At 46.5% G+C, this 24260-nt stretch overlaps 1 protein-coding gene across 2 annotated transcripts in view; it reads right to left on the reverse strand.

Moving 5' to 3' along the window:
- DIS3L2 (DIS3 like 3'-5' exoribonuclease 2) overlaps positions 1–24260 on the reverse strand; it is a 2640663-nt gene that overhangs the window by 498024 nt on the left and 2118379 nt on the right. For both annotated transcript variants that reach the window (XM_069617547.1, XM_069617548.1), the window contains one exon: positions 6742–6821. In XM_069617547.1, the coding sequence (XP_069473648.1) occupies positions 6742–6821 (80 nt within the window). The remainder of the gene's footprint in view (positions 1–6741; positions 6822–24260) is intronic.

A 24260-nucleotide genomic window follows, 5' to 3' on the forward strand; every position in this document is an offset into this window, starting at 1 on the left:
GTGTTGAGGCCGATACATGTTTGGGGTTGCTTGCGTTTCCGTGCAGAGAGGACCTGGCCTAGGTCTGGTAGGGCTGCTCCCATTAGTGGCAGTACCTCACTGATTGCATACGGCTGGACCCCTTTTCCAATGGCGCAGATGGACTAAAAAACTGTGGTGTGGAAGGTTGCCCAGAGCAGTGCCAGTGGTTAAGATTAATTCAAAACCTTCCACCCTTCACTTTTTGGGTTTCGCCTCCGTCAGCGGGATCTAGATCTTTTGAGTTCTCCTCACATGGGAATTCAATATGAATACCTATTTTTTTTTAAAACCCTCACAACTTAGGCACTCTTGAGCACATCCCAAGGCCATCAAGCAACCTTAACTCAATTTTAAATAATACCAGCAACCCATTGGAATATTGACTGCCAGCACAAGTGAATTGCCCATTATGGAGAGCTCTTCATTCTTTTTAGGACCTTTTTTAGACTAAACGTAGACGCATAAGCATGTGTCCGAGCCATCATCCATCCTTGGGTTATTGTTCCTTTTTTGTTGTGATCTGTGTCTGCCTGTTTTTCTCTTAGGTGTTCTGCCATGTTAAGCTTATATTTTTCCAGTTTCCTTCTTTTCCACTCCACAGACCAGGGTATGGTTTACACCAAGTAGGGTCACAGTTTGCCCAGAAGGACAAGGTTCTATTTCTTTAAGACCACTACGTTGGTGATGTGTGAATTATAAAATCTAACAAAACATCAGTGAACTGTTTACAATCTGTGAGAAAACTGAAGGTATTCTAACTCCTAACCCCCTTGATTGCTCTGCGCAGGTGGCCAGGGAAAGGCCATCGCTATTGGATCCGTACATGGGGGCAAAGAAGTGAGGGAGTATCACCTGGGTGGAGGGTTCTTGGGGAGTGGGATGCCCTGGGGTGAGACATGGTATCCCCCCTTTTCCCTAAGGATAATAAACCCAACCCCTTCCCAGCCTTCCTGGAATGTTATAAACCAGTTCCCCATATTCTTTCACATATGACAATTGACAGGACTGGGACGAGGAAGAGGCAACCAAGAGCAATGAAGACTAGGCTCTTTTGCCACTCTGGTACTGGGACAAGGAAGATGCCTGCTGAGAGGTTTACGGGTCAGGCATGTCCCTTTAACTGTGGTCAGGCAGGGCTAATTGAGCATTTGCACCTGCAGCCTGTCAGAGGGCTGCAGGTGCCTAAAAGGAGCCCAATTCAAGGAGTGAAGGTGGAAGTGGAGGCAGAGACGAAGCAGCAGCAAAGAGGGCAAGAGAAGCAGCAGGGAACCATGGGTAGAGGCACGCTGAGGTCTGCAGAGGGAGCAGACCTATGGAAGCATGGCGTGGGAGCTGGGGCTCCGTGGAGCAGATCAAACATTGGCCAGTGAGCTGTGTGGAGAGGTCGGCCCCTTTCATTGAATGCAAAGTGCTCATTCCCCTGTGTTCAGACGGCAGGAATTGGAACCTTGATGTGGAAAGCAGAGGTCTGATCGATCCACACTGCTGGGACACCTTTAAACACAACCAGCAAGCTTCTGGCAAAGGAGAGACCCGGTATGTGAGTGTTCGGAGTGGTCACGTGTGGGAGGAAACACGTTTTCGAAAGTCTCCTAGTATTGGACATTTCATTTCAAGATCATTAAAGAAGTATTACACAGCAGGCTGAATAGCAAGTGTGTTTTGAGTACAACCCGCACCGAGTGAACATCGAACTAAGTGGAAATGTACATCAGGGGTTAAAAGGGAGGGTGTGTTTTGAACACAACCCACGTCTAATGAATACTTAACTGAAAGAAACCATAACAAGTACAATTGAACATCTATTAATGCTGAACTGAGTGAAAACTTTACTTAAGAGCAAACATATTACATACTGAGTCAAGAAGTAAAACAGAGCATTAAAACCAAGTGAAACTATCAAGTGTTGAACTCCAAGCTGAATTTAAAATCCAAGTGAAGCCAAAAACTGCATATCCCAGATAATTACATTTGAAGCAGAACTAATCAAGACTTGGAAGGTGCTACAATGTATGCATGAACCACCAACCATAAAGGGAAGACCCCGAGTGGCAAAGATCTTTACAGAGACGAAAGACATTTTTGTGTTCTTGAACTTAAGTCTTGGGGAAGGGAGCCCTAAGATTTGAATCATTTATTGAGGACAAAGTCTCGCCGGGTAAATCGATATTATTCTTAACTCTCAAAGGTAACATACTTTTTCTAGATCTGTTTTTATACTTTGGGAAGGGAAGCTGTGAGCTAGAAGAGGCTCAGACAGATTCTTCAGTTGAACTCTAATTCAGACTCTCTTTAGTTTTATTAGGTAGGGGAATCCCACCTTAGCATAGGGCAAGTTAGGCCTTTTTCCATCCTGACAATTCAGTTAATAAAATTGCTTGTTTTGAATTCTGAATCTGTTGTCTGTGTCCTTATGCATGATGCCTTCACAAATCCTAGCACTGCATCACTTGCCCTGACCCCCAATTCCCATTTAAAAACCTAGATACACAGCCTCGGTCTCAGTGATGACATCACATTATTCCCATATTGGTGGACGAGATCTGAAAAACAGTGTCATCACCTGCATGACTGCACTGAGTGCAGCTCTGGGAGCTTTGGTCAGGCAGACATATCCTCTTGATCCAGAAACTAAAAGCTAGAAAGGTATAAATGAAACCGATTCAGGAAATGGGCAGAAGCGTATACACCTCTGCTGTATATCATTACATCATTACTATCTTATCTTGGTGCTATTGCCAAGGTCCAGGGAGCAGACGGACCATAAACACATCATCAGTCCCGTTTTAGAATCAATGCACTTTCCTCGACTCCTGAGGAAGCAGACTCGTGATAAAGTCACGCCACTCCAAGGCACCTCATTACAAGTCCTTGTAGGGCGAACCACCGGACAACCAGACAACAAAAAACAATCCTCCAAGGAAAAAAGCTTGGTGCACTTCTTGCAAGGATAACAAGGTTTATTTTGTATACAAAAAGGAAAATGGTGTCAGCGGGTGTTACAAACCCAACTGCCACAGAGATCTCTGGCAGTTCAAAGCAAGCAGGGCATTTTGACGCAAACAGTATACTCTATATGGTATTTATTCCCCACCTTCACTGGCTACCCACTATGTTAATATTAATGTAAAAGGTATTTATACTGCGCACCGTTACCAACGGAATTTGTCCCCAGGCACTCTGAACATACCATCAGTCCCCTAAAGTAACTCGACCGACTGGACACAGCTAATCTACTCCAACCTCCCCAGCATGTGGTCTTCTGCCCCGCCACCTTGAGTCCCGAATACATGATTGGTGGGCATTTGGAAATGTTACCTTCCCCATGGGTCAGATCACGTGATGTGCACTGGGTCATCGACATGAGCTCAGTGGATACTTTAGAGGTCAAATTAGCCCTCTGGAACAAAGAGGAGCTTCTTGTGATCCCAGACATGCAGGCGCCCCCACCATGCCTCCCAGGTGCAGAACTAGTTTGTTTGGCCTCACCCCCGGCACATCGTAGTAGAACTCACAGGACATCATGCTCTTCAATGTCCTCTTGTCAGCTGCCCCTCCCCAGAACTTCACCTGGGACTCTCAAGGACCACACTAATCAGCTTACTTGTGGGGGATTTAGGAGTTCTGTTTGTGGGCATCTGGCAGTTCAAACAGGATGATCATTCTCCAGGGGTTCGGGGGGGTAATAGTGCCCTAAATCCGGGATGGGTTGTTTTGGCAGCTCAGGACCTCTGCCCTGACATCCATGGGTACGGCCTTTGGAACGGGCACAGTCCTGCAGTGCTTGGCCAGGACCCAATGCCACGTGGCTTTCTAGTTTCGCAGGCTTGCAACGTGATACAATTAAGGTTGGCCTATAAGGCCTGAAGGCTGCCTCGCCAGATTCTCTTGCTGGGAAAGAGGGGATGGGAGAAATGTCTCAGGACTCGATGCCATGATGTGCTGCTGCTTTTCTCTGCGGCGGACTAGGCCTCACTTTTAATATGGTGGTGATTCAGTATTTCTCACAGCAGGACTCAGCCTGGCTGCTACTTGGGTAATTCTTGTTGCTACATAACTATATTCTACAAATAAACACCTGCATACCCCCCTACATCTAGGTTTAGTCACAATTCATAAGCCACTGTGTGCCTTGGCGGCACACGTTACCCCACCTCTGCCTATTTCACCCCTTCCGCCTACAGCTGCGCACATCCATTCCCACGTGCATTTAATATATTTTTCGCAACTTGAGCTCTTAGGGGTCATGGGAGATGGACACGTATCCCGCCATTGACATGTCATATGTGGAGGTCCAACTTCCAGGCAGCTTCTCTTGACTAATACACATTTGGTACCAGGGCTTGTCCTGTCTTAAGAGAATTCAACATACAGGAAAACACCACAGGGAAAAACCAGGGTAGTCAGTGAATATTGCAGGAATAATTCCCTTTACAAAAACATTGTCGGAAAGGAATCTTTTAGGAATAGTCTCATTCGTATAAATAAGACACGAAAACATTTCATTAAAGTGTTCTTGAATAATCAACGTGGTAGCCAGATAGAGTGTATTAAAAATAAAGTTAAAACGTGTAAAATTAATTCCCACTTAAGTTGACCTTTAACTAAAGCATCAATGTTTAACAAAATCTAATATTTAAATATCCTAGCGAATATCGTAAGAAGTATTTTTTTGTGTAACATAATTTGAAAATTCATATAAAGCTTTCCTTAGATTTCATCTGATACCTATTGTTTGGGATGCATAGTCCCTTCTTTATTTCTGTTCAGGAAGGGGGCAGTCTGGCAGGGGGCACCAGAGCGCACACGCAGGAGGAGCAAGGCAGAAAAATAAGAGCAAACTGAGGCATGGAAGCGTAAGGGGTCTTGCCTAGCCTTCCAGCTAAACATCGTGAAAAGTTTACCTTTTATTTCTAAAAAATGTTTTTCAAACAGCATTTATGAAACAGAATTACATTGTGCTACTTAGATTGAGACATATTGGCTAAAATGCAATCTAGCCAAAGACAGAACCCATGGCAAAGGTACTTATATAGCGCACCGTCACCAACGGAGTTGGTCTCCAGGCAATCAGGTGGATCTGTAAACAAAGAGGTGTGGTTAGGTTAGTGGGTGAAGAGGGCGTAGGATAGTGAGAAGGTGGTGTCCTGTTGGCGGCTTCACTGTGCGCTGAGCTTTGGTGTGAATATAGGATCGAAGCAAGTCCTCGCAAGCTATTGTGATCTATGTGTTGGTTTGTTTGTTGTTGCGGTGTGGTGAAGTGCGTGCGGTTTGCAGTGAGAGAAGTGGTTGTGTGATTGCAGGTTTTAAAAGGTGCCTGAGGTTGGGCTGGGCACAGTGTGAGCTGCCGTTGCTTGAAGGCACGTCAACCATTCATTTTAACCAACTACACGCATGCTGTATGCGCCGATGGTTAAGACTTAATTTGTCTCTCAAAGCACTATATGCGAAACGTCTGGCATGTCTAAAACGTAAACGTCAGGTGTTGTAACGCAGCCGGTTGCTGCTCAGACGCTGCGGCAGGTTTATGGATTTGTGCAGCCCCCATCCCACTCTGATCCGCTCTGAGTTGCAAGAGTGGCCAGTTGGTTTCGGCCCAGGGTCGGATTGTTTCCTCTGCCTTTCGGCCCGTGGCCTGGCCGAAATCGTCCCTGAGGAGTGGGGGCTGGTTTCTGGCCATGCATGGGCCGGTTTGGAAGAAAAAAAAAATGTTTTTTCTTTTTTTTTAAAAAAAAAACCTTTCATCCTTCTTAGGTCGATAAATGAGTACCAACACAGGTTAGGTGATATTGTATGTATATGTGTTCTCTAAAAAAAAAGAGCTTAAGCACTATACAACAACATTCTCATTTGGCCTTGGAAGTCTGCTTGGATTCACAGTAATTTACTGTACTTAGGTCAATGCTATTTGATGCCCCTTTCTGTTTTGTCAAGGGGTGAAAGGTCATGTTTTATCGCTTCCTGGGATGTCACTTTGGGGTGGGGTCAAATGACATCACTTATGGTGATGTCATAAGAGGTCAAGCGTCGTGAGGCGAGGGGTGGGCCAGTTCTTTTTGGGTGGCCGGGCCTATTTCTTGTCCCAGTCCAACCCTGTTTCGGCCACGTTATCTGCGGTCTCCTCTGGTGCGCCAATCCATTGGGTCCTCAGAGGAGCTATGCTTCCCTTGCCCAAGGGGTTCACACCCAAATCCACGTGGCTTCATGATGTACACCAACGTTGCCCCTTAATCAGGCCACGTTATAAAATCCATTGCTCCATTTGGCTTTTCTCCCTGGATGTTAGTTTTAATGATCTGTTTATGCAGTTTTGTTATGTTTCTACAATGTTGGATTGCTTCCAAGTTGAAGTTGCATAGCACACAGAAGTTATTAGTACTACATAGATACCAAGAACATGTTGGACAGGCAGCTCTGCGCCCAGGCCATCAGATGTCACCGGGAGGAGGCCAGCCCCAGTCCACTGCACCGACGCTGACCAGGCACAGCAACGCGCTATTAGACACAAACTGGCAAACTGGGCCTGCACGGCACGGAGCAAACACACACTGTGCACGCAGCCTGGAGCGTGGAAATGAAAGCTGGCACCCCGAGGGGGGGATTATCTCGCGGCAACATGCTCAAACTCAATTTCCATGTTATGTTTAAGGTAGCATCACTGAAAACAATGCATCTATTTCCAGTGCCGAAAGCATGCAGGCAGGCACTGGGAGGACTTACTTATTGCTGTCACGATACTGGTACACGTAGCAGCCCTGCGGCATTCCGCTCTCCTTGTCCAGTGTGAACGCCAGCTTCATCTATGGGGACAAAGTGGAGATGCCAGTCAGGTGACGGTCCAAGTACAAGAACATAGACAATCACAAAAGATACTGCTGTGACAACCCGGTGTTGTGTCAATGAGTTTGGGTCTCCCAAGGCTATACACCGCTCAGAGTGGCCTCTAGGGAAATGGGGCAACGCCGAAGCAAAAATGTAAAATGATAGTGTGGCCCAGTTTTTGTGGTCAAACTGGCACACTTTTTGGCCAATGTGGGCCACTTTGATAAATTACTTCACCATGAGGCTAGTATTTTTGACCAGTGTTCCTGAATAAATATTCTTTACAATGCACAATTTGCATCACATTTGAGCAACAAACAAAAAACCCATGGGTGCTACTCAAACGGCCTGTCACAAAAGGAATACATTTCCATTTGCAACTGTGGCCAGTTTTTGAATTGGTGCCCGCGACAATTGTATGTCCCAGTTCGACCCTGGTTATATATATAGTGTTAATATTTTGGTGTCCTCATTTTGTATATCGTGTCGACCTTTGAAGAGGGGACATTCTATGCACCTAATTCGAGGTGTGGGTAAACACTGTGGGGGCGGGGGTTGGGGAGTGAGAAATAACGAAATACGCGGTTTCATAGATTGGGTTTCAACAAAAATGTTCAAATTCCTTGATTTCGAAAAGGGATAACAAAAATCGTATTTCAAAAGAGTCTAAATACACAACTGGGGGTTTGGGAGAAATAAATATGTCTAGGGAAGAGAAGAAGAGCACTGGGGAAGTGCCACATGATGGGAAGAAAAAAGGCAACATCGAAAAACAGTTGGAAATAAACCTGGATTTGATAAAACAGATCCAAAGACACATCCGCTTTCCCTATGGCAGAAACCGGAAACAACTGGCATGTCTAGCAGTTCTGCAGCCCTGCAAACTTCACACTGACACTTGGGCCGCAGTGCACAGACCTCTTACATTCCTGCTGACATTGCTATTGTTCCAAAGCTGTTTCATTTCTTTCTTTCTAATCTACCCGTAAGTATTACCGAGTTCTGCTGCACCAATGACTCTGTTCCTGGACCACACCCGCACCGGTCTTTCAGCAGAAGCTGCGTCCTTTGAAGGTTACGGTAGGTTGAACCACCTTTGTAAAAAACTGTTGGTGGAACAAAGACCAATATTTCATCAGCGCATTGGCCATCATGGCCGATTCCTCAAACTAGAAAGGCCATCAAGCTACCGGTATCTGGACCTTAGATGTACTAATAACCGTGGTATGAAGGGTTAAATAGGTTTTGAAGTATTGAAATTGAACATGGAATTCAGGGTGCCCTAACTTGTCCCTTTCAAATTGGCCTGTCAGACTAAAGTCATTCAAATGCTGTCCTGGGAGTGTGTCAACTTGGTCGGCAAGCATATCAATTATCTTCCAACATGCAAGCTCTGGTGTTGGCAATTTGCCATGTGATTATCTACACTGCACACTGTATGCTAGCTATGCACTATATGAGGAGGTTTGGGAAGGTGCCAATTGAGCTTTTGACAGCCAAGTGTCGCCATACTTGGTGTATACGATTAACAAGAAACGACTGCTGCTACAAGCACAAGGTCTTCTGAGGCCCAGGGACAAGGTCTTGAGGCACGTCTAAGAAGAAGGCAGTGGCTGCGGACCTGCTTCGTGAGAAACCAGCGATCAAGGCGAAGATGGGACCAGAGAAAGGCTGAGATCAAGAAAACCTTCGAACCTGATGTGATTTTGTTAGGATTGTAGTGGCTTGGTGTACATTTCATCGCCACAATCTGCTATGCCATGATAAAACCAGGCATTTCCTTGGCTTTAGGGTGAGTCTAGTGCAGAGTGTGGCATTTACTGGCAGAATAAGGCCATTCCTCCACTGATTCCATGATGCACATTTAAGGGGGCAGCCCAGATGTTATCACTCATCTTTGTAGGTCTGCTTTTTGTAATTCACATCATGGCTATTTTTAAAACACTGGAAATAAAGTTTTGTACCTTAGGTGCGGACAGGCTCTTCTTTACCTATGCTAGAATGCGGAGTACATGAGCGTGCCTTCTCTGGTTAGCAGCCATTCATCTAATAGACATGTTGGTAGCCATTACTCTCCCTTTATACACAAAAGCCACACAAAGAATCTGCACCAGAAACTTTATGCAGAAACTCAATACTTGCTGCTTCTACAGCATGGTTATGTTATCCATTTCGTACCAAGAGGTAGAGCGCAACTTACGCCAGAAGGCAACTTGGCGCTACAAGACGTGCAGAACAGCTACTTTGGCCCAACACAGACTATCAGAACAGCAACGTTTTTAATGAATGTCGAAACTGCGGATAAGCCACAGTGGACCACAGTGCAACAGGCAGGATATTCCAGAGTTTGGCAGCCGCCACTGAAAAGGACCGACCACCAATTCGGACATACCTAAATCTAGGCACAGAAGTAAAAAATCTGTCAGCAGAACGAAGAGTACGGCAGGGTGCAAAGGGGCGGAACCTACGCTGTAGATATACAGGCCCCACAGCATGACAAGCCCTGTGTACTAAATACAGGGATTTAAACTGTACCCGCTTGGCCACAGCCAGTAGCTCAAGCTTGGATGCAATCCATTCTATGGTGTATAAAACCAGTGCCTTACGTATGCCAAGAAATCAAAGAGGGTGGAGCCATAATCAATGTTTGAGGGCGAGGTTTAACAAGTTTCTGCCAAGACCTCAAAATCCCAAGTAACTTATGCGGTCAGGCCCAAGAAAGTAAGGGAGTCTCCCAAAATACACGGCTGAGTTATCCTACATGAAATGGAAGGGAATGAAATCTATTTTAAAAGGTCTGTCAGTGTTGCCAAGTTTCACTGCCCCAACCCGATTTTGTAAGTTGTATGTTCATTCTTAAGGTGCTACACTATCCATCACAGACGGGGAGATGACAGAACACCTAATCGGTCAAAAACACAAACATAATATACACAATTATCTCCTCACAATAGTGCGCTCAGTGCAGAATTGTGTTAATGAAAGGGTACACAGTTTTGTGATCACCACCATGGGTTTAATATGGTGAATACTTTCTGAATATTACTTCATATTCAGTACTTGCATCATTTTAAGGATGTGTTAATAGTTGACAACGTTACATACAGGTTATTACAAATAAGCCAACAATAACCTTGGTGCGCGTGCCTATTGTTTCGCCAATTCAATGGCTTCCTCTAGGCTAGGTTCAGAATCCTGGTCTGAACATGAATGCCGGATCTACTATTGATCTAAGGCTATATTCTAGCTGATCTACTAGTTGCACTGGGTATTACCCATACCTATGGGTCGTGATCCATATATTTTATACATTTGCGTCAAAATTGTTACACTAAATTGAAGGGTGTTCCATCTGTGGATGAGAGTGGAAAACAAGCGTAAAACGTGCAAGTAGAAGCATAGAACTACTTGATAATAACTGCATAATGCAATTTTGTCTGTAGCTTAGTGCTTATTCTATTCACAAGGTTATGAGGGTCATATCTGTTCGTTGAGACGTGTGCTTCTTGTGGAAAAGAAATTCCTGATTGATAGTGTTATTAATCCTAATTGGAAATATCTATGTACATTTTTCAGTAATCCGCTTGCTTGAGGCTTGTGGTTTTAGAGAATCGCCCTATGTGCAGTTGTGAGCCAGATGTCTTAATTGTATTCAAGGAGTCAGTGCCCGACTTGTCACAGAATAGCCCATGTGTCCCTAATCAGATTTAGGGTGTTTACTCTAGTGCTCCTCTAGTGCAGAATATTTTGTCTAGGTGTTAGTGCTGGCTGCAAAGCGGTACAATTTAACCTCTTTTTATATATATTTGTAATTGCCTCTTAATGGCTTCTCCTCTTGCGGATACAATTTCTTTGTCTTCTGCCAACACCAGTTGGGTCTCCGTTGTGGCTTTCTTATGGGAGTAATGCCCCCTTGTTGGGTTTCTGTTCCCAGATATGGGGATTGACGTATGGGAGAGATAGCTGTTAGTTTAGTTACTGGCTTAATACTGAAATTTGTGGGCTTCTTGGTTTGCAGACTCAGTAATTCTAGGGGGTGGAGCCTTCCTACCCGAGTTTTTCTAATGGTGTTTCTGTTCTCGAATCTTTCAATTTGGCCACGGTGGTCTGCTCGTTCTAGCTACAGCTGCATCTTGAGAAAGTCATATGGCGTGGGTACATCATGTTTGGTGACGTCACCCCGTTACATGGCAAGGACGGCCATGTTTTATATTAAGTTGCGCATCCTTGCCCGTTTCAACGTTACGGCAAAGTGAACGGAATTCAACAGCGTGTCTGAGATGAAGTCATCTTGTATAAAGATGTCCCTCTTGTGCATTCTCACAAATGATGTCACTCCAGGTGGCGGGGCTTGATTACACATGATCATTTTGGTGGTGTACCTTCTCTGCTGAATCTTTGTTGTACAATTTCCAAGGCTGGAACAGGGGGGGTAACTGTCCGGAGCCCTCGTTAACCACCCTCGTTATGCTCGGGCAGTTAACTTAGCCTGCTGGGTCATTAACCCCCTCACCCTTGTTCCAAGGACTGGAATGGGGGGGGGGAGTAACGCCACAATATGACCAGGAGAATGTCTCCTTTCTCCTTTCTATTTGAGGGAATCTTGAAGGCTGTTCCACCTCAGTCTTTTGAATAAGTCTTTAAAAGTCTCTTGACGTCCTCCCAGGGGTTCTTGATTAACAATCGCAAGGTTTTATCAATTCCTATCTCACTTCCACCTCGGGGCTCCTTGGGCCCTGTATCTGATCTTGAAAGTTGGGGAGCCTTCTCCCAGATGGTTCTCGACTTAATAGATGTTTTCCAGGCTGATTAGGTTCACCACCGTGACGAGGGAGTTCATTCCTGATGCACTCTCTACTTTGGCTGCTTTGTGAATTACTATTGTAACAAGGGAGATTCCTCCCGTGACTTCCTTGACTCTGGGTTCGTTGGGTGTCACTATTATGGCAAGGGAAGATTACTCCGAAAGAAGACTCGACGCTTGGTTCTTTGGGTATCGCTACTGTCACTAGGGTGTACATTCCTGAAGAATGCTCAACTCTTACACCTCCCCAGAGCCCCACCAGCTTGCTAATAACTCCTGTTACCTTCACCTTGGCTGGTGAGTGTGACAGGTACTTCCCGGGGTCTCAGGTCAGTGTTGCTTCCGCACACTTCCCCAGCATGCTTATCGGCTGCTTTGCTTCAGTCGCTGCAGCTCTGCAGAGCCGTTTCCACAGTGGTCTTGGCATTGTTAGTGGACCACATGGTCCACCTCTCGGAAGTCACGCCACCACCGGATTCTTCCCGCTTCGTAGCGAGTCGGTCTCCCACCCGCGTGCGTAGATCTCCTCTGCTTCTTGCCTGAAAACCGACTATTTCAGGACTTCGTATGCCAGGGGTTGGAAATTCCCGAGATGTGCAGAAAGGACACGCAGCTTAACTCCCGGCTGTTCCTGCTTCTCCACAACATTACCCCTACTCAGTCTTCAAGTTATATAGCTGGGTGTTATGAAAGATTTCCATTTAATGTGTACATTTTCCCTCCAGTTGTGTACCCCCCCCCAACTTTTTGCTGATGTTAAACACTATAGTCTGACTTTACCAGAGGAGCCCAGCCTTCTGCTGCACTCCTCTGGGCTTTTCGCTCACTTTTCATGGGGAAACTGACATGCCCTTAAAACAGTCAGTACTGGGAGACTTTGTTTGCCTTAGTGCTTTCCAATGTTGGAACTTTTCTGCAAAATGCAACAAGTGTACAATGTACCTTCCAGTACAATGCATGTTAGTCTTTTAGTTATTTCCAAAGGCCCTAGATACTCTCGAAGGATTTTTTAGGAGAAGTACAGATGTGCCTTGGTCAGGGCTGGTGGCAGCTTATTTCGTATATTTTTAATCCTTTCCTGCCAGGTAACCCGCGATTACTGCATTTGGCACAAACGGGTGGCCTGGCTCCAAAATGGCCATGCCACAAGGTTCTTTGTCCTGTCCTTTGGCCATCTTCCCCCTTCACCTTCTCCAGGTCGAGCCAACCCGGGTCAGTCCTTATTTGGGCATGCATTCTCCCGTGAAACACTAAGCTTTTGCTGGCTTCTGCAAACCTTGTGTGTGCGCCTCCAAGATGTGGGCTGGGATGTCTGTTCCCAATACAGATCCTGGGCGCCAGAGTCTGGAGTGCTGTGAATGCCTGGGACCACAGTGGTCCGTGATTGGTCCACGTATGGTATGCCTGTAAGTGAGCAGATCTCCCATTGGGTCCTCTTTGTTTTGGCGCGAAGGGGATTCTGGATAAGAGAAGGCCCCCAACACCCATACCATGTCGATCGCTGGAGTTCTCACTGAACGAAGGATAGGATCCAAGTATCCTGAAACTAAGAAGCCGAGTCGAGGAACAGCTGGTGACCCGCTGGAAGGTTTAGCACCCTGAGCCCGCTGTCATCCCGTGGGACCGCTTTGCATATGCACATCCTAGAAAGTCTGCGAAGACGCTTCGACCCATTGGAATAGTGGGACCAACTATTCTCAGCACCTTCATCAAACCCTGCAAGTAAGCTTTCTCCGAAGTGTCCCTGGGCCAACCATTGGGCTGACCAGCTTACGCATACACACTGCCCTGATACCGCAGCCATTTCTAGGGGGCCCTGGAAACGTGGTACGTCGCTAGCTCTGTGTTCATGGCACTCACACCACATTTTGTACACTTGGCATTCCCAGGTCTTGAGTAAAGTGAGTGCGCCTGAACCAGAGTATACGCGGTTACCGTGTCGCCCAGCTGTGGTGACGAAGTTTGCAGGTGTGCTGCATTTGTGCCCCTCCTGCCCCTGAAGCCTGCTGCAGTGAAACTGGTTTGATCCATCCACCAGGAGCAGAGAAATCGGCACTGTCCCGTTTGGGAATCTTTGCTGTATCTTCGTTGCTGAAAGCCATAGAGCCATCAAATTGTCGCACTTGAACCTGCAACCGAATTGGACTCGACTGCCAAAGTTTGGTCCGGAGTGTACCGAGGGTCGGTGAGTAATCTCAACCCTAACCGGTGACCCCTAGCGCCTCCATCAATTTTTACGCACAAGTGGCCCCTGAGGGCCCCCTCTCCTTTCCACTGCTAGCGTGAACTAGCGAACTATTCCCAACTCTTGGAATCGACTCTGCCCTCAAGGGAGGCCCTCCTCGAATAGTGGGAATCTATTCTTCATCACCTCACCCACCTTCCTGAACTGCTAGAGACCCCTGAAGAGACCTCGTTTTGCCTATTTGAATTACTGCGTGCGCCAGCAGTGCAAGTACATTTGAGCAATAGGCTCCACTCATTTTAGGGATTGGACTGCCTCTTAGTTAGGAGTGTGTTGGATGCAAAATGGACAAAAGACTATTTGCAATGCCGTTTCCTCCCCCTTTTAGGTTGTGGAGCCATTTTGTGCATTAACCCTTTAGACCCCATTGGTCTTGTATATATGTATTTAGATAGGTTTGTATTGGCTTATTAGTATCACTGTGATTTGATTTGTTTGTTGAAAGGCCTTGAAATAAATGTATTTTTATCCTTAATATATATACCTGACTGGGAGTGATTTGTAAGTGTCCTTTAATCTGTGTGCTCACTGAGGTCTTTCAGTCACCCTCACCCCTCACGAGACCTAGTCTTGACCGCTGCCAAGCTACCTTGATTGATCTGGCTTGTCCAGATGGTTACCCTGTTCCAAGAAACTAGGCTGGCCTTCTGAACCTCTGCCCACCAGGTCAGAGTTCAGAAATCCATCTTAACAATGGGCCGGCCCCAGCATAACGTCAGCATCTTACTCTAGTGTTCTTGATGCAATCGTCAAGCCTCCTTGAGGCCACCTTGTCACCGTCTTTTGGTAATACAGTCTGTGGTTACTCTGCATATTTCCTTGGCTCTTCGACGTCTCAGTCAAGGCAGATCTTGAAGGTGAGATAGAAGAGATTTTGGAACAACAAACAGTGGCACTGTCAGGTTGGATGTTGATTGGTATTGATTTGGCCAATATCCTCAACTGATTAAGTTCATCAGAGAGAAACTCAGTTTTCTTGACAGCGTGATTTATTCAGGATAGTGTGATATGTCACAGTCAGGCTTCAAGCTCTGACATATCACACAATCTTGAATAAATCACGCTGTTGAGAAAGCTGAGCTCCTCTCCGATGAACTTAATGAGGATATTGGGAGGGGAGAAAATTCTCTATTGGAATATAATTATTTTGTTGGCCCTGCGTCACTAGCCAATTCAATAACTATCAACTTATTTCTTCATTGAAGCTTAGGGTAGAGCCTCCAGGCATTGGTGATGCTGCGGGCGAAGCCACATTTAGAATACACCTTTGAGAACCACAATGCACCCACCAGCATTTTTATCCCACTCAATATTTACACTCAGGGTGGATGTTAGATGGTTTTACCAGGATCATTGCTTCTGGGGAAACTGTTATAGGGAGGTTCTTCACAGAATGGGAGTCCTTAGCCCCAGGAGGGCAGTCTCACTGTTCCCCCTAATCTCCCCACACACACACACCCACCCACCCCAACAAACTTACATCGAATGGGCTATTCTGCCCAGCTCATCCAGATCTGCTCCGTCACTTAACTTCCTGGTAAGCCATGGAAATGAAAGAGGTTCCCGAAGAGAAGCCCCGCCTTCCATTTCCATGGAAATCCTGACTCTTCCCGGCTGCTGCTGTAAACAAAGCAGCGCAGCCAGGTTACTTTTCTATTGCTATTAGCACCTCAAGGTCAGTTAGCACAGCGAGTAGAGCGCTCACTTTGACATCCGTGCATAGCCTGTCGAGGCAGGTTTGAATCCCGGCAGGGACAAACTCAGCCTTTCATCCTTCGGAGATCGATAAATGAGCACCACACACCGTGGGTAAACGGCGCTCAGATGCCAGAGGGTGTGTAGGGTTATATAAATGCAAAAAAACAAACAAGGGTTTGCCTCGGGGTGCTAATAAGAATAATCCCGCATTCTGCGGGCTACAGCGGCCAGGTAACTGCCCCGGGGCCCGGTGTTACAGCCCTTGCACGAGCCTATAACTTGGGCCCTGTGCCATTACCGGCCAGTGTAGCCCACAGAATGCTGGGTTATCGCTTAATAAAAGCTACCACACAGATTCTATAAACCGTTATGCTATTGGTGTAGGAGAGATAATCTCTTTGGCCAAACATATAACACAGGCACACTTGCCGTTTGCAGTCCCAAAATTGCAATAGGACATTGATAACCAAAATCAAGGCCTGGCCTTAAGGGACAATACTACAAAAGATCTTGCTGCACGAAAAAAATGAGAAACAGCAGGCACTCAAACCTGTGAGGTTTGGAACAGGTAGATATAACTATAAGCTGAATAAAAAGGCCTTGGAGGATGGGCTGTGACTGATGGTATCCCTCCAGCCCGGAGCATAGGGATGGTCCCACATGAATCAATGTCAGGGAACTTGCAGAGCACAGTTGAAAAGCAGGTGTTGAAAAGCAGCAGCCTGCCTGGTGTCAGGCAGCCTGTTACAGCAGGAGCCGCCTGGGGCTAGGAAGGAAGAACTGGAGGACATGGAGCGCGCAGCGTAACTGCTACCGAGTAGTGCCAAGGAACGCACAGAAGTGGATTGTCTCACTTCCTTACCATTCTTCCTCTACTCCGGCAGCAACCTAAACAGGCTGCCTTATTCCTTCCCTGCTCAATAACCCTAGGGCTGCAGATACAAATGCGAGGTAAGTAAGCTGCTCCCTATTATGGGAAGTTTAGTGTAAAAACGGAGGGCGCATTCCAGACTGGAATATTTGTAGAAAAGTATTTTAAGAAGGACATTTTGATCATATAGACAGTCTGCACGTTAAGAAGTACTATAGCAGGGGTCGTCTTTGGGGAAGGTGGTGTTCATGCCATTGGTCTGATCATCACCTGAGCAGAGCCGGTGGCATAAAGGATCAGACATGAGTACACGTTATTCCCGATATTAATTTATTGGAAGCATTGGTCTGATTTTAGGGAGTAAGATATGCAGGTATACCTTTTATCTGAATAGCTGGCATGTAAACAGCGATTGCTGCAACAAGCGGACAGTTTTATTGTGCTGCAAGTAACTGGTGTTACAACTCCCTGAAACAACAGCACTCAATTTAGTTCACCTTGGAAGGATGAATGATGTGAACTGTGACCCGCAAGCTCCTAACAGATCTCGGCAGCAGGTGCATTTATCAACAAGGCAACCTCACTGCACCAAGGGACATGTATTTGTGGCCAAACAGCAAGCAGTCTACACCAAACGTCTTCACAGTCGTAACGTCCAAGGGTCAGCCAATTGTCATGACCTAAACAGAAAAGCCAAATAAGGGTCTGCATGGGCTACGATGGATGTAGTACCCTATTCACCTAAACTGCAGAGATCCGACAGACTGCACTTGGAAAGAGGTAAAGAGATGCACAACACTGGTATATGGAATGGAGCGCTTAAGTGCTTTGCACATGAATAACACAAAGATTCAGCTTGGCCTCCTTTCCCTCAACCAAGACTGCAGCTCAGTTTGAGAACTGAAAGTGTGGTCTACCATTAGGAAGGGGTGCTTTGCATGTTTCAAAGAAACACTGCCCCATTAAGACAATATTGAAATTAGAACCTGTTGTATTAAGAAGTGCTAAAACCCCATAGTGGCCAGGCAGGCTCTATTTAGTAAAGAGGGGAGTTTTGAGTTTTCCTATGGCTCACAGGCTAGATTGCTTGGGTCAGGTGGCTGCGCTCACATGAAGAAAGCTTGCCAGTAGGATTTGATGGGGATTGATATTTTTTATATGTCCTCAGAAATATCACACTCTAAGGTAATTTGGTTTACATTACATGTTGCCCAAGGAGCACCCGCAGATAGAGATTGTCGTAGAAACACTGGATGGACTTCCTACATGGACCATCACGCCCTTTAATAACTTTCTCACACTAACATTATCAACATTTATTTTCTAAAGTCGAAGTCAATGAAAACTAAGCACACAGAGAGTCTACCATTTATCTATGATCATCGGTTGTCAGCAGTGGTGTATACCGCTATTCAGACTCCTTATATCGGAAATATGTTTCGTTAGCATGGGTATTATCCTTATACGCCTACTGGCAATAGATCAGCATCCTGGGACTTCAAAAAACAGTCAGACAGTTATCCATTTTTCTCTCAATCACTTTATTTTGTCCAATTTCCCAGTTGATTGTTTTTTTAAATTTTACATTGTTTTTTCCCATTGTAATACCAGTTCCCATATTAGTCAATCTCATTTTGTCTCTCTACACGTGTTTCACCACCTTCATCAGGAGAGATTTCCTCAAAGCAATTCTAAATACTGTATTGAGTAAGTTTCCCCTTTTATTCCTTGTGTCAGAAAAGAAGCTATTATTTCAAATACACTATAAAAAATAAGGGGAAAAAACGGGGAGACACGTCCTCCTCAGGAACAATAAGTCATAGGAAAACACTTCAAATATAATTTTAAAGCGTATCTCAAGGCATAGGTGTTGATTTAATTCTCATTAAAAAAGTCAACCCTGGGAACTCGCGCTACAACCCAAAATGCATTTCTAGCTCCCCAGAAAAGGCCGTGAAACCAGAACTTGGGGAGACGTTAGCTTAGTGAATCATGTAACTGGATGTAAAAGTTGGTGATACCGACTTATTTGTGGGTAAACAGCGAAAAACCACATTTCACACGTGCAACTTTGCGCAGACACAGGAATTTTTTTATCAAGTGTGGCATGATTAGAGGAGTCTGAATATAAACGTTTTTGCCACTAGGACATTTTGAGTGCAAAACTGACATGCAAAGAAATGTCATTGCAAGTGGGTGGATTCGTCCCTCCCATCATTTCAACTTAATTACTCTGGGACCCTATCCACACAGAGGCCAGGCCTTGGGGGTGGAGGAACCGTAGAGGTGCAATTAGAACGTAAAGCTAATCATTTAGCACCTCCTAATTTTAATATATTTCAGCAGTGTGGTTTTGAGCTTAAAATGTGGTTGCACAAGGGGAGAGGGGAGAGCTGTCTGAAGTCACCTCAGTGGAACTACTGAAAGCTTGATGGAGATTCAATATTGTCTAAGAGACAGCCTGACACAACCAGGGTTGAAAAATCTAACGAGATTGCTGAAGGGAACCAGGGAAACTGAGACCAGTGTGATCTTGGCAAGGAGAGCCAAATAGAGGGTCCAGAAATGTGGTCTTTCCTGAGCGCCAAGCCCAGAGCCATTCAATATAAGTAGCTTGTCCAACAGAACCAAGAGGGTGGGGATCTGTGTGATGTAATACCTTCGCCTTAATTCATGGTGGGGTGTGTGGAAGTAGACAAAACCAACCAACCTGCTGGCAATGCCAACGCTCGTGATCTGGCACTGTTCCAAGGTACTGTCTAGTGTGAGATTCAGGGATTCTTGCATGTGATGAAATTGAAGAAATATTCATTTGACCTGTATTCTTATTAATGGTGACTGAACCTCAAAAACGCACATTTAGTATAATCTCAGATCTTTTGTTACTGTTAATTACCCTAAAGGTAAATTTGTATTGAATCTTTGTTTTGTGCCACAGAGAATGTGGCCTGTCATGTGAAATAGAGTAAATATTATAAGTTTTCATAATAATTAATACAAATATATTCTTTCTATACACCGGCCTGGTTCTCAGCTTAACATTGCTAAAGGGTGAGGGATTCACTGGTTCTAGATGAGTCACAGACAGGGCTAGATAGATTATCAAGGTCTATTTGTGTGGCCCTGTTGATTTGGAGATGGGGTGGGGGGGAGGGAATACTCCACACATTACCTGTGGTCCCATAAATGTATCTCACAAAGGGCATCCATGTAGATCGGTGGGTGTTGGTGAGCAGGTTGACTTGATGCTTGCATTGAATTGCACGCGTGCTGTATACTGCAGGATATTTGCATAGTTTGGTGGGTGTTTGTGAACAGGTTGGGTTTGATGCTGCAGAGCATCTATGCCCTTGTTCTATTGTAGGTTAGGAGTAGTTTGGCAGGGATCCACAAAAGTAAAGTTAATATTGGTCAGTGCTTGTGTTAGGATTTATGCCTCCTGAGGCACAGTAACATTTTGGCACCGCTTTGGGACAATGGGAACAGATTTGATCTTTTTGGCACAATGAAAGTGCCCCTACAATACCCCGGTCAGTGGCGCTTTAACGGCTACCTAGAAATGCCGGTAAAATAGCTCAATTGCAATCTGTGTGCGATCCTCAGACCTCAAGTTCGAATTCCGGCAAGGCCAACTCAGCTTTTCAGCCTCTCAGGATCAATAAATGAGTACCAACTTGAGTAGGATGATAATTATTTGCAAAATGTCCTGGGTACAGCACTTTGATGAAAGCGCCATTTACAACTAACAAATCATTATTGCAGATCAAGCCCGAAGGTTGTTGACCCAGTGAATCAAGCAGCCTTCTAGGGCACAGTGCAGGTTCGGATTTCAGAACATTATGCAGCGGCATTATCACTCATGCGCCTGGAGAGTTGAACCCGTCCCAAATATCCAGGCTTCCCAATCCCTTCACTGTGTCCTGGCTGCCTGCCCCGCCCACACCTATTCCACATTTCTCCATCACACTGCAGCAGGATTTCTTCTTGGGCCGCTCGACTGGTTCCTTCTCTAGATTTCTAAACCTCTCCTTTGCTCTGCCACATCGCCTTTACGGAGACCCCTCCCCCCTCATACCACTTCACATTCCTTCGTGCATTCTTCCACAGCTATCCGGGATGCTTATTTATTTATTTGATCTGATATCGTATGGCCCCAGCTCCAAGCAGCAGTGGAGCGCTTTATATGGAACATGTATTGCAGAAGAGTCTAGAGCAAGTAGCAGCAGGCTGTGTGCAATCCCATTACTGAGTCAAGGATGTGATGGGAAGGAAAGAGGAAACGGAGGCAGTATTGTAGCCTTAGCAGGTGGCTTTGCTTGGGGGTTTGGATTGCGCGTGGGAGGGGTGCAGCGATGGAGATTGTGGAGATTGGGAGCAGGCCAGCAGGGAACATAGTTCCGCTTCTACTTCTTCTGCACTTCGACCACTGGTTATTGGCCAGGCCTTCACCATAGACCTGCCCTCCATGTGCGAGTCCTTAAAAAAGGCTTCAACGTCCTTAGCCTGTGAGTGTTCGGCTGCCAGAGACGGCCTCTGCATTTGGCTTCTTTTTGAGCCACTATTTTACCAAAATGCTGTTCTTTCATTTTGGCAAGAAGAGGGTGGTCCGTTTCAGCTCCATGACCGTTTCTTCAGCTCTGACCCGCCCCTGGCCTGAAACTCTCTGAAACACAGAGTCCTGCTTTCAGTACTGGTGTTAACCAACCACCGGTCCTCATAGGTTTGCTGTCCCAGGCTGCCTCAAGGACTGGGTGGGTGGAACTTAGAACAGACACTAAAAAGATCCTTTCTGGTGGTATCACAACTGCTGGACAGCAGCCCTGTATACATCCATTAGCGCCGCTTCTGTAAGAAGTGTGCAAGGTCCACCCACAGAAGGTTCCTGAGGGCGATTCCGGGCCGTAGGGAGGGGAGACTGATCCAACAGCTTGACCAGGTGTGGTCCTTGTTGAGTCCAGGGGCTGGACACCAAGCCCGTGCGTGCACTGGTCGCTGCGCTTGAATAAAGAGACTGAATCAGGGAGCTCGAATAACGTCCTCTTTATTCCAGAAATTGCACGTACTGTTACTCCCCCCTCCACCGTCTCTTCCCATCCCTCCTCCTGCCTCCCTGTTAACCCGGAACCTTTGCGTTAACGTGACATCCCCCCACAATTTAAACAGTTACCCAACATGGGTGTGATACAACACGAACAGGGGTTCACTAGCCCATTTCTTCAATGAGACGGTGAGGCTTGTTCTGGGCTCTCTGTGCCCGGGAACTGGTGTGTACAGTGTCACCTCGAGCCTCTGGCCAAACAGGCGGGGTCTTTGCGACCCAAGGCGTCAGAGTCCTCATAATCTCTGTGATAGGAGTCCTCACACAGGTGGTCGTCAGGTATCTCAATCCTTCAATTTAGCTTCCTTGATCCCGAGAGGGAAATCTCTTAAAGTGCGATGAGTTTCTCGTGGTCTGTCTATTGTCCCCTTGAGCCGTGATCATGGAGCCAGTTTGTCCTTTGATAAGGGGTTCCTCCTGAAAATTTGCTGTGTGCTTATGCATCCGAGGTTGCTTCACAGCCACAATGTCTCCTACCTCCAAGTGTGGGTCTCTGGTGTGTCTCCGAGCATCAGCGTAGTCTTTCATGCGCCTCTTGGTCTCGTTCCCTCAGCTCGCTGTCCTTTGTCTGCTGACCTTCCAAGGCCCCGGCTTGCGGTAGTCCGATTCTAATATCTCGCCTAAACATGACTTCCGCCGGACTTTTCCCAGTGGAGCTGTGTGGTGCACTTCTATAATCTCTCAACAGCTGGTGGAGTACTTGTTCAAAGGGTTGTCCCATGAGCTTTGCCACGTGCAGTGCCCTTTTCTGATTAGCCATGAAGCGCTCAATCATGCCATTGGCCTGGTGCCAGAGTGGCGTGACCCTGTGATGGTGAAACCCCATGTACTCACTAAATTTTGCAAAGTCTTGTCCATTCAACGGAGGGCCGGTGTCGGTCTTAACCTTTCTCAGGATACTGTAGGCCGTGAAGATCCGATCCATCACCGGGATGACATGATAGGCCGATGTGCATGTTACGATCTGGGCTTCAGGGTACATAGAGTACTCATCCATCGTGGCCAGGATGTACTTTCCCCGTTCAATGGGTCAAAAATGTGCCGCCACGTCATCCCAGATGCACTCCGGCAGCTCAGACATTCGAAGTGGTTCAGGGTGTCGGTTGGGCGTGATGAGGCAGCATGTGGCGCACTGCTTCAGGAGATCTTCCACCATGAAATCAAGGTGCGGAAATCACACCTTTTGGCGCAACATGCACTTAGTGGAGCCCACTCCCCGGTGTCCTTCATGCACTAGCTCCACTACCTTGTGTCTTAGCGAGGTTAGATCACCATTTTTTGGCTCTTCAGAAGCAAGTTGTCCTCTGGGATGGCAAGCTCCTCCTTCACTTTCAACAGTCGGTCAACGTCCTGTCTTACAGCTTCCATCGCGAGGCGACCCCTTTCTTTGGCTCTTCTCCATTGACCCGACCGGAGCCCCTCACAGATGATCTGGCAGGTGCGATCCGCCACTACCTCCTGGGCTACAAGTGCAGGTTCCAGGCTTTGGGGTATTGCTTGTTGGATTAGATACCGGAGGTATCGATCCGCCACTGACGGTTCTGTGGCGTGACCGCTCCTCGGATGTCTGGATAAATAGTCAGCAGGATTTTCTTCCTTGCTGGGCCTGTGCACTATTTCAAAAGAGTAGTCTGTAACCGGAGTCCCGACCGTGCGATGCGGGGTGGCATCTTGGCTTGAGGATTTCCATAGAGGAACAAGAGAGCCTGGTGGTCGGTCACAACTTTAAAGGGTTTGTCATAGAGAAAGAGGTGAAAATGCTCACAGGCCCACACCACGGCAAGGCTTTCTTTCTCCGCTTTGGAGTAGGCTTGTTCTGTAACAGACAGGCTCCTGCTTGCATACGCGACTATGTGGGTCTTTGTCGGATCTAGCAGGTCTATTTGCGCTAAGATCGCACCTAGCCCTACTGGGCTTGAATCGACGGTTAATTCAGTTTGCCGGTCGGAGTCATAGTAAGACATATTTTCAGCTCGTGCCACTCTCTCTCGGATTGTCACAAAAGCGTGTTGGCAAGCCTCTGACCATTTGAAGGTTGCGTTCTGTTTGGTTAGCGCCCTGAGGGGTTCGCTAACAGTGGCAAAGTCCTTGATGTACCTTGTGCAGTAGCTGGCGAGGACCAGAAATGATCTTAGTTCCGACATGTTTGTGGGTGGTGGTAGTTCGTTCAGATTGATGATTTTGTCGAGGTCCAGAGTCATGCAGTTTTTTGAGAAAACATGGCCGAAGAACTGGAGTGTGCCCTTTTGGAACTCTCACTTCTCCCGGTTGAGGGTGAAGTTGGCAGCCTCTAAGGCCATGCATACCCTGGCCAAGGTCTCGTTGTGCTTCCCCACATCCGTCCCGAACACCAAGATATCATCGCTGTAGTTTATACAGTTCGGGATGTGCTTGATGACATTGTGGATTTCGCCTGGAAAATTTCAGCTGCGCAGGATACCCCAAAGCGCTACCTCTTGTACCTGTATAAGCCCAGGTGTGTAACGAAAGTTGTGATGTTTCAGCTTTCAGGGCTCAGGACTAGCTGGTGGTATTCCTTTTGTAAGTCTAGATTGAAGAACACTTTGGCTCCATTCAGCAAGTGAATCATATCAGTGATGCGCAGTGTCATATGTCTTTCTCTTCGGATGTCCTGGTTTGGTCTCCTCATATCGCATATCTACGTACAATCCAATTGCATCAGAACCTTTTTTTGGCACCG

Source organism: Ambystoma mexicanum, chromosome 10 (genome assembly GCF_040938575.1).
Source record: "Ambystoma mexicanum isolate Mex_15411 chromosome 10, UKY_AmexF1_1, whole genome shotgun sequence".
Lineage (NCBI taxonomy): Eukaryota > Metazoa > Chordata > Amphibia > Caudata > Ambystomatidae > Ambystoma > Ambystoma mexicanum.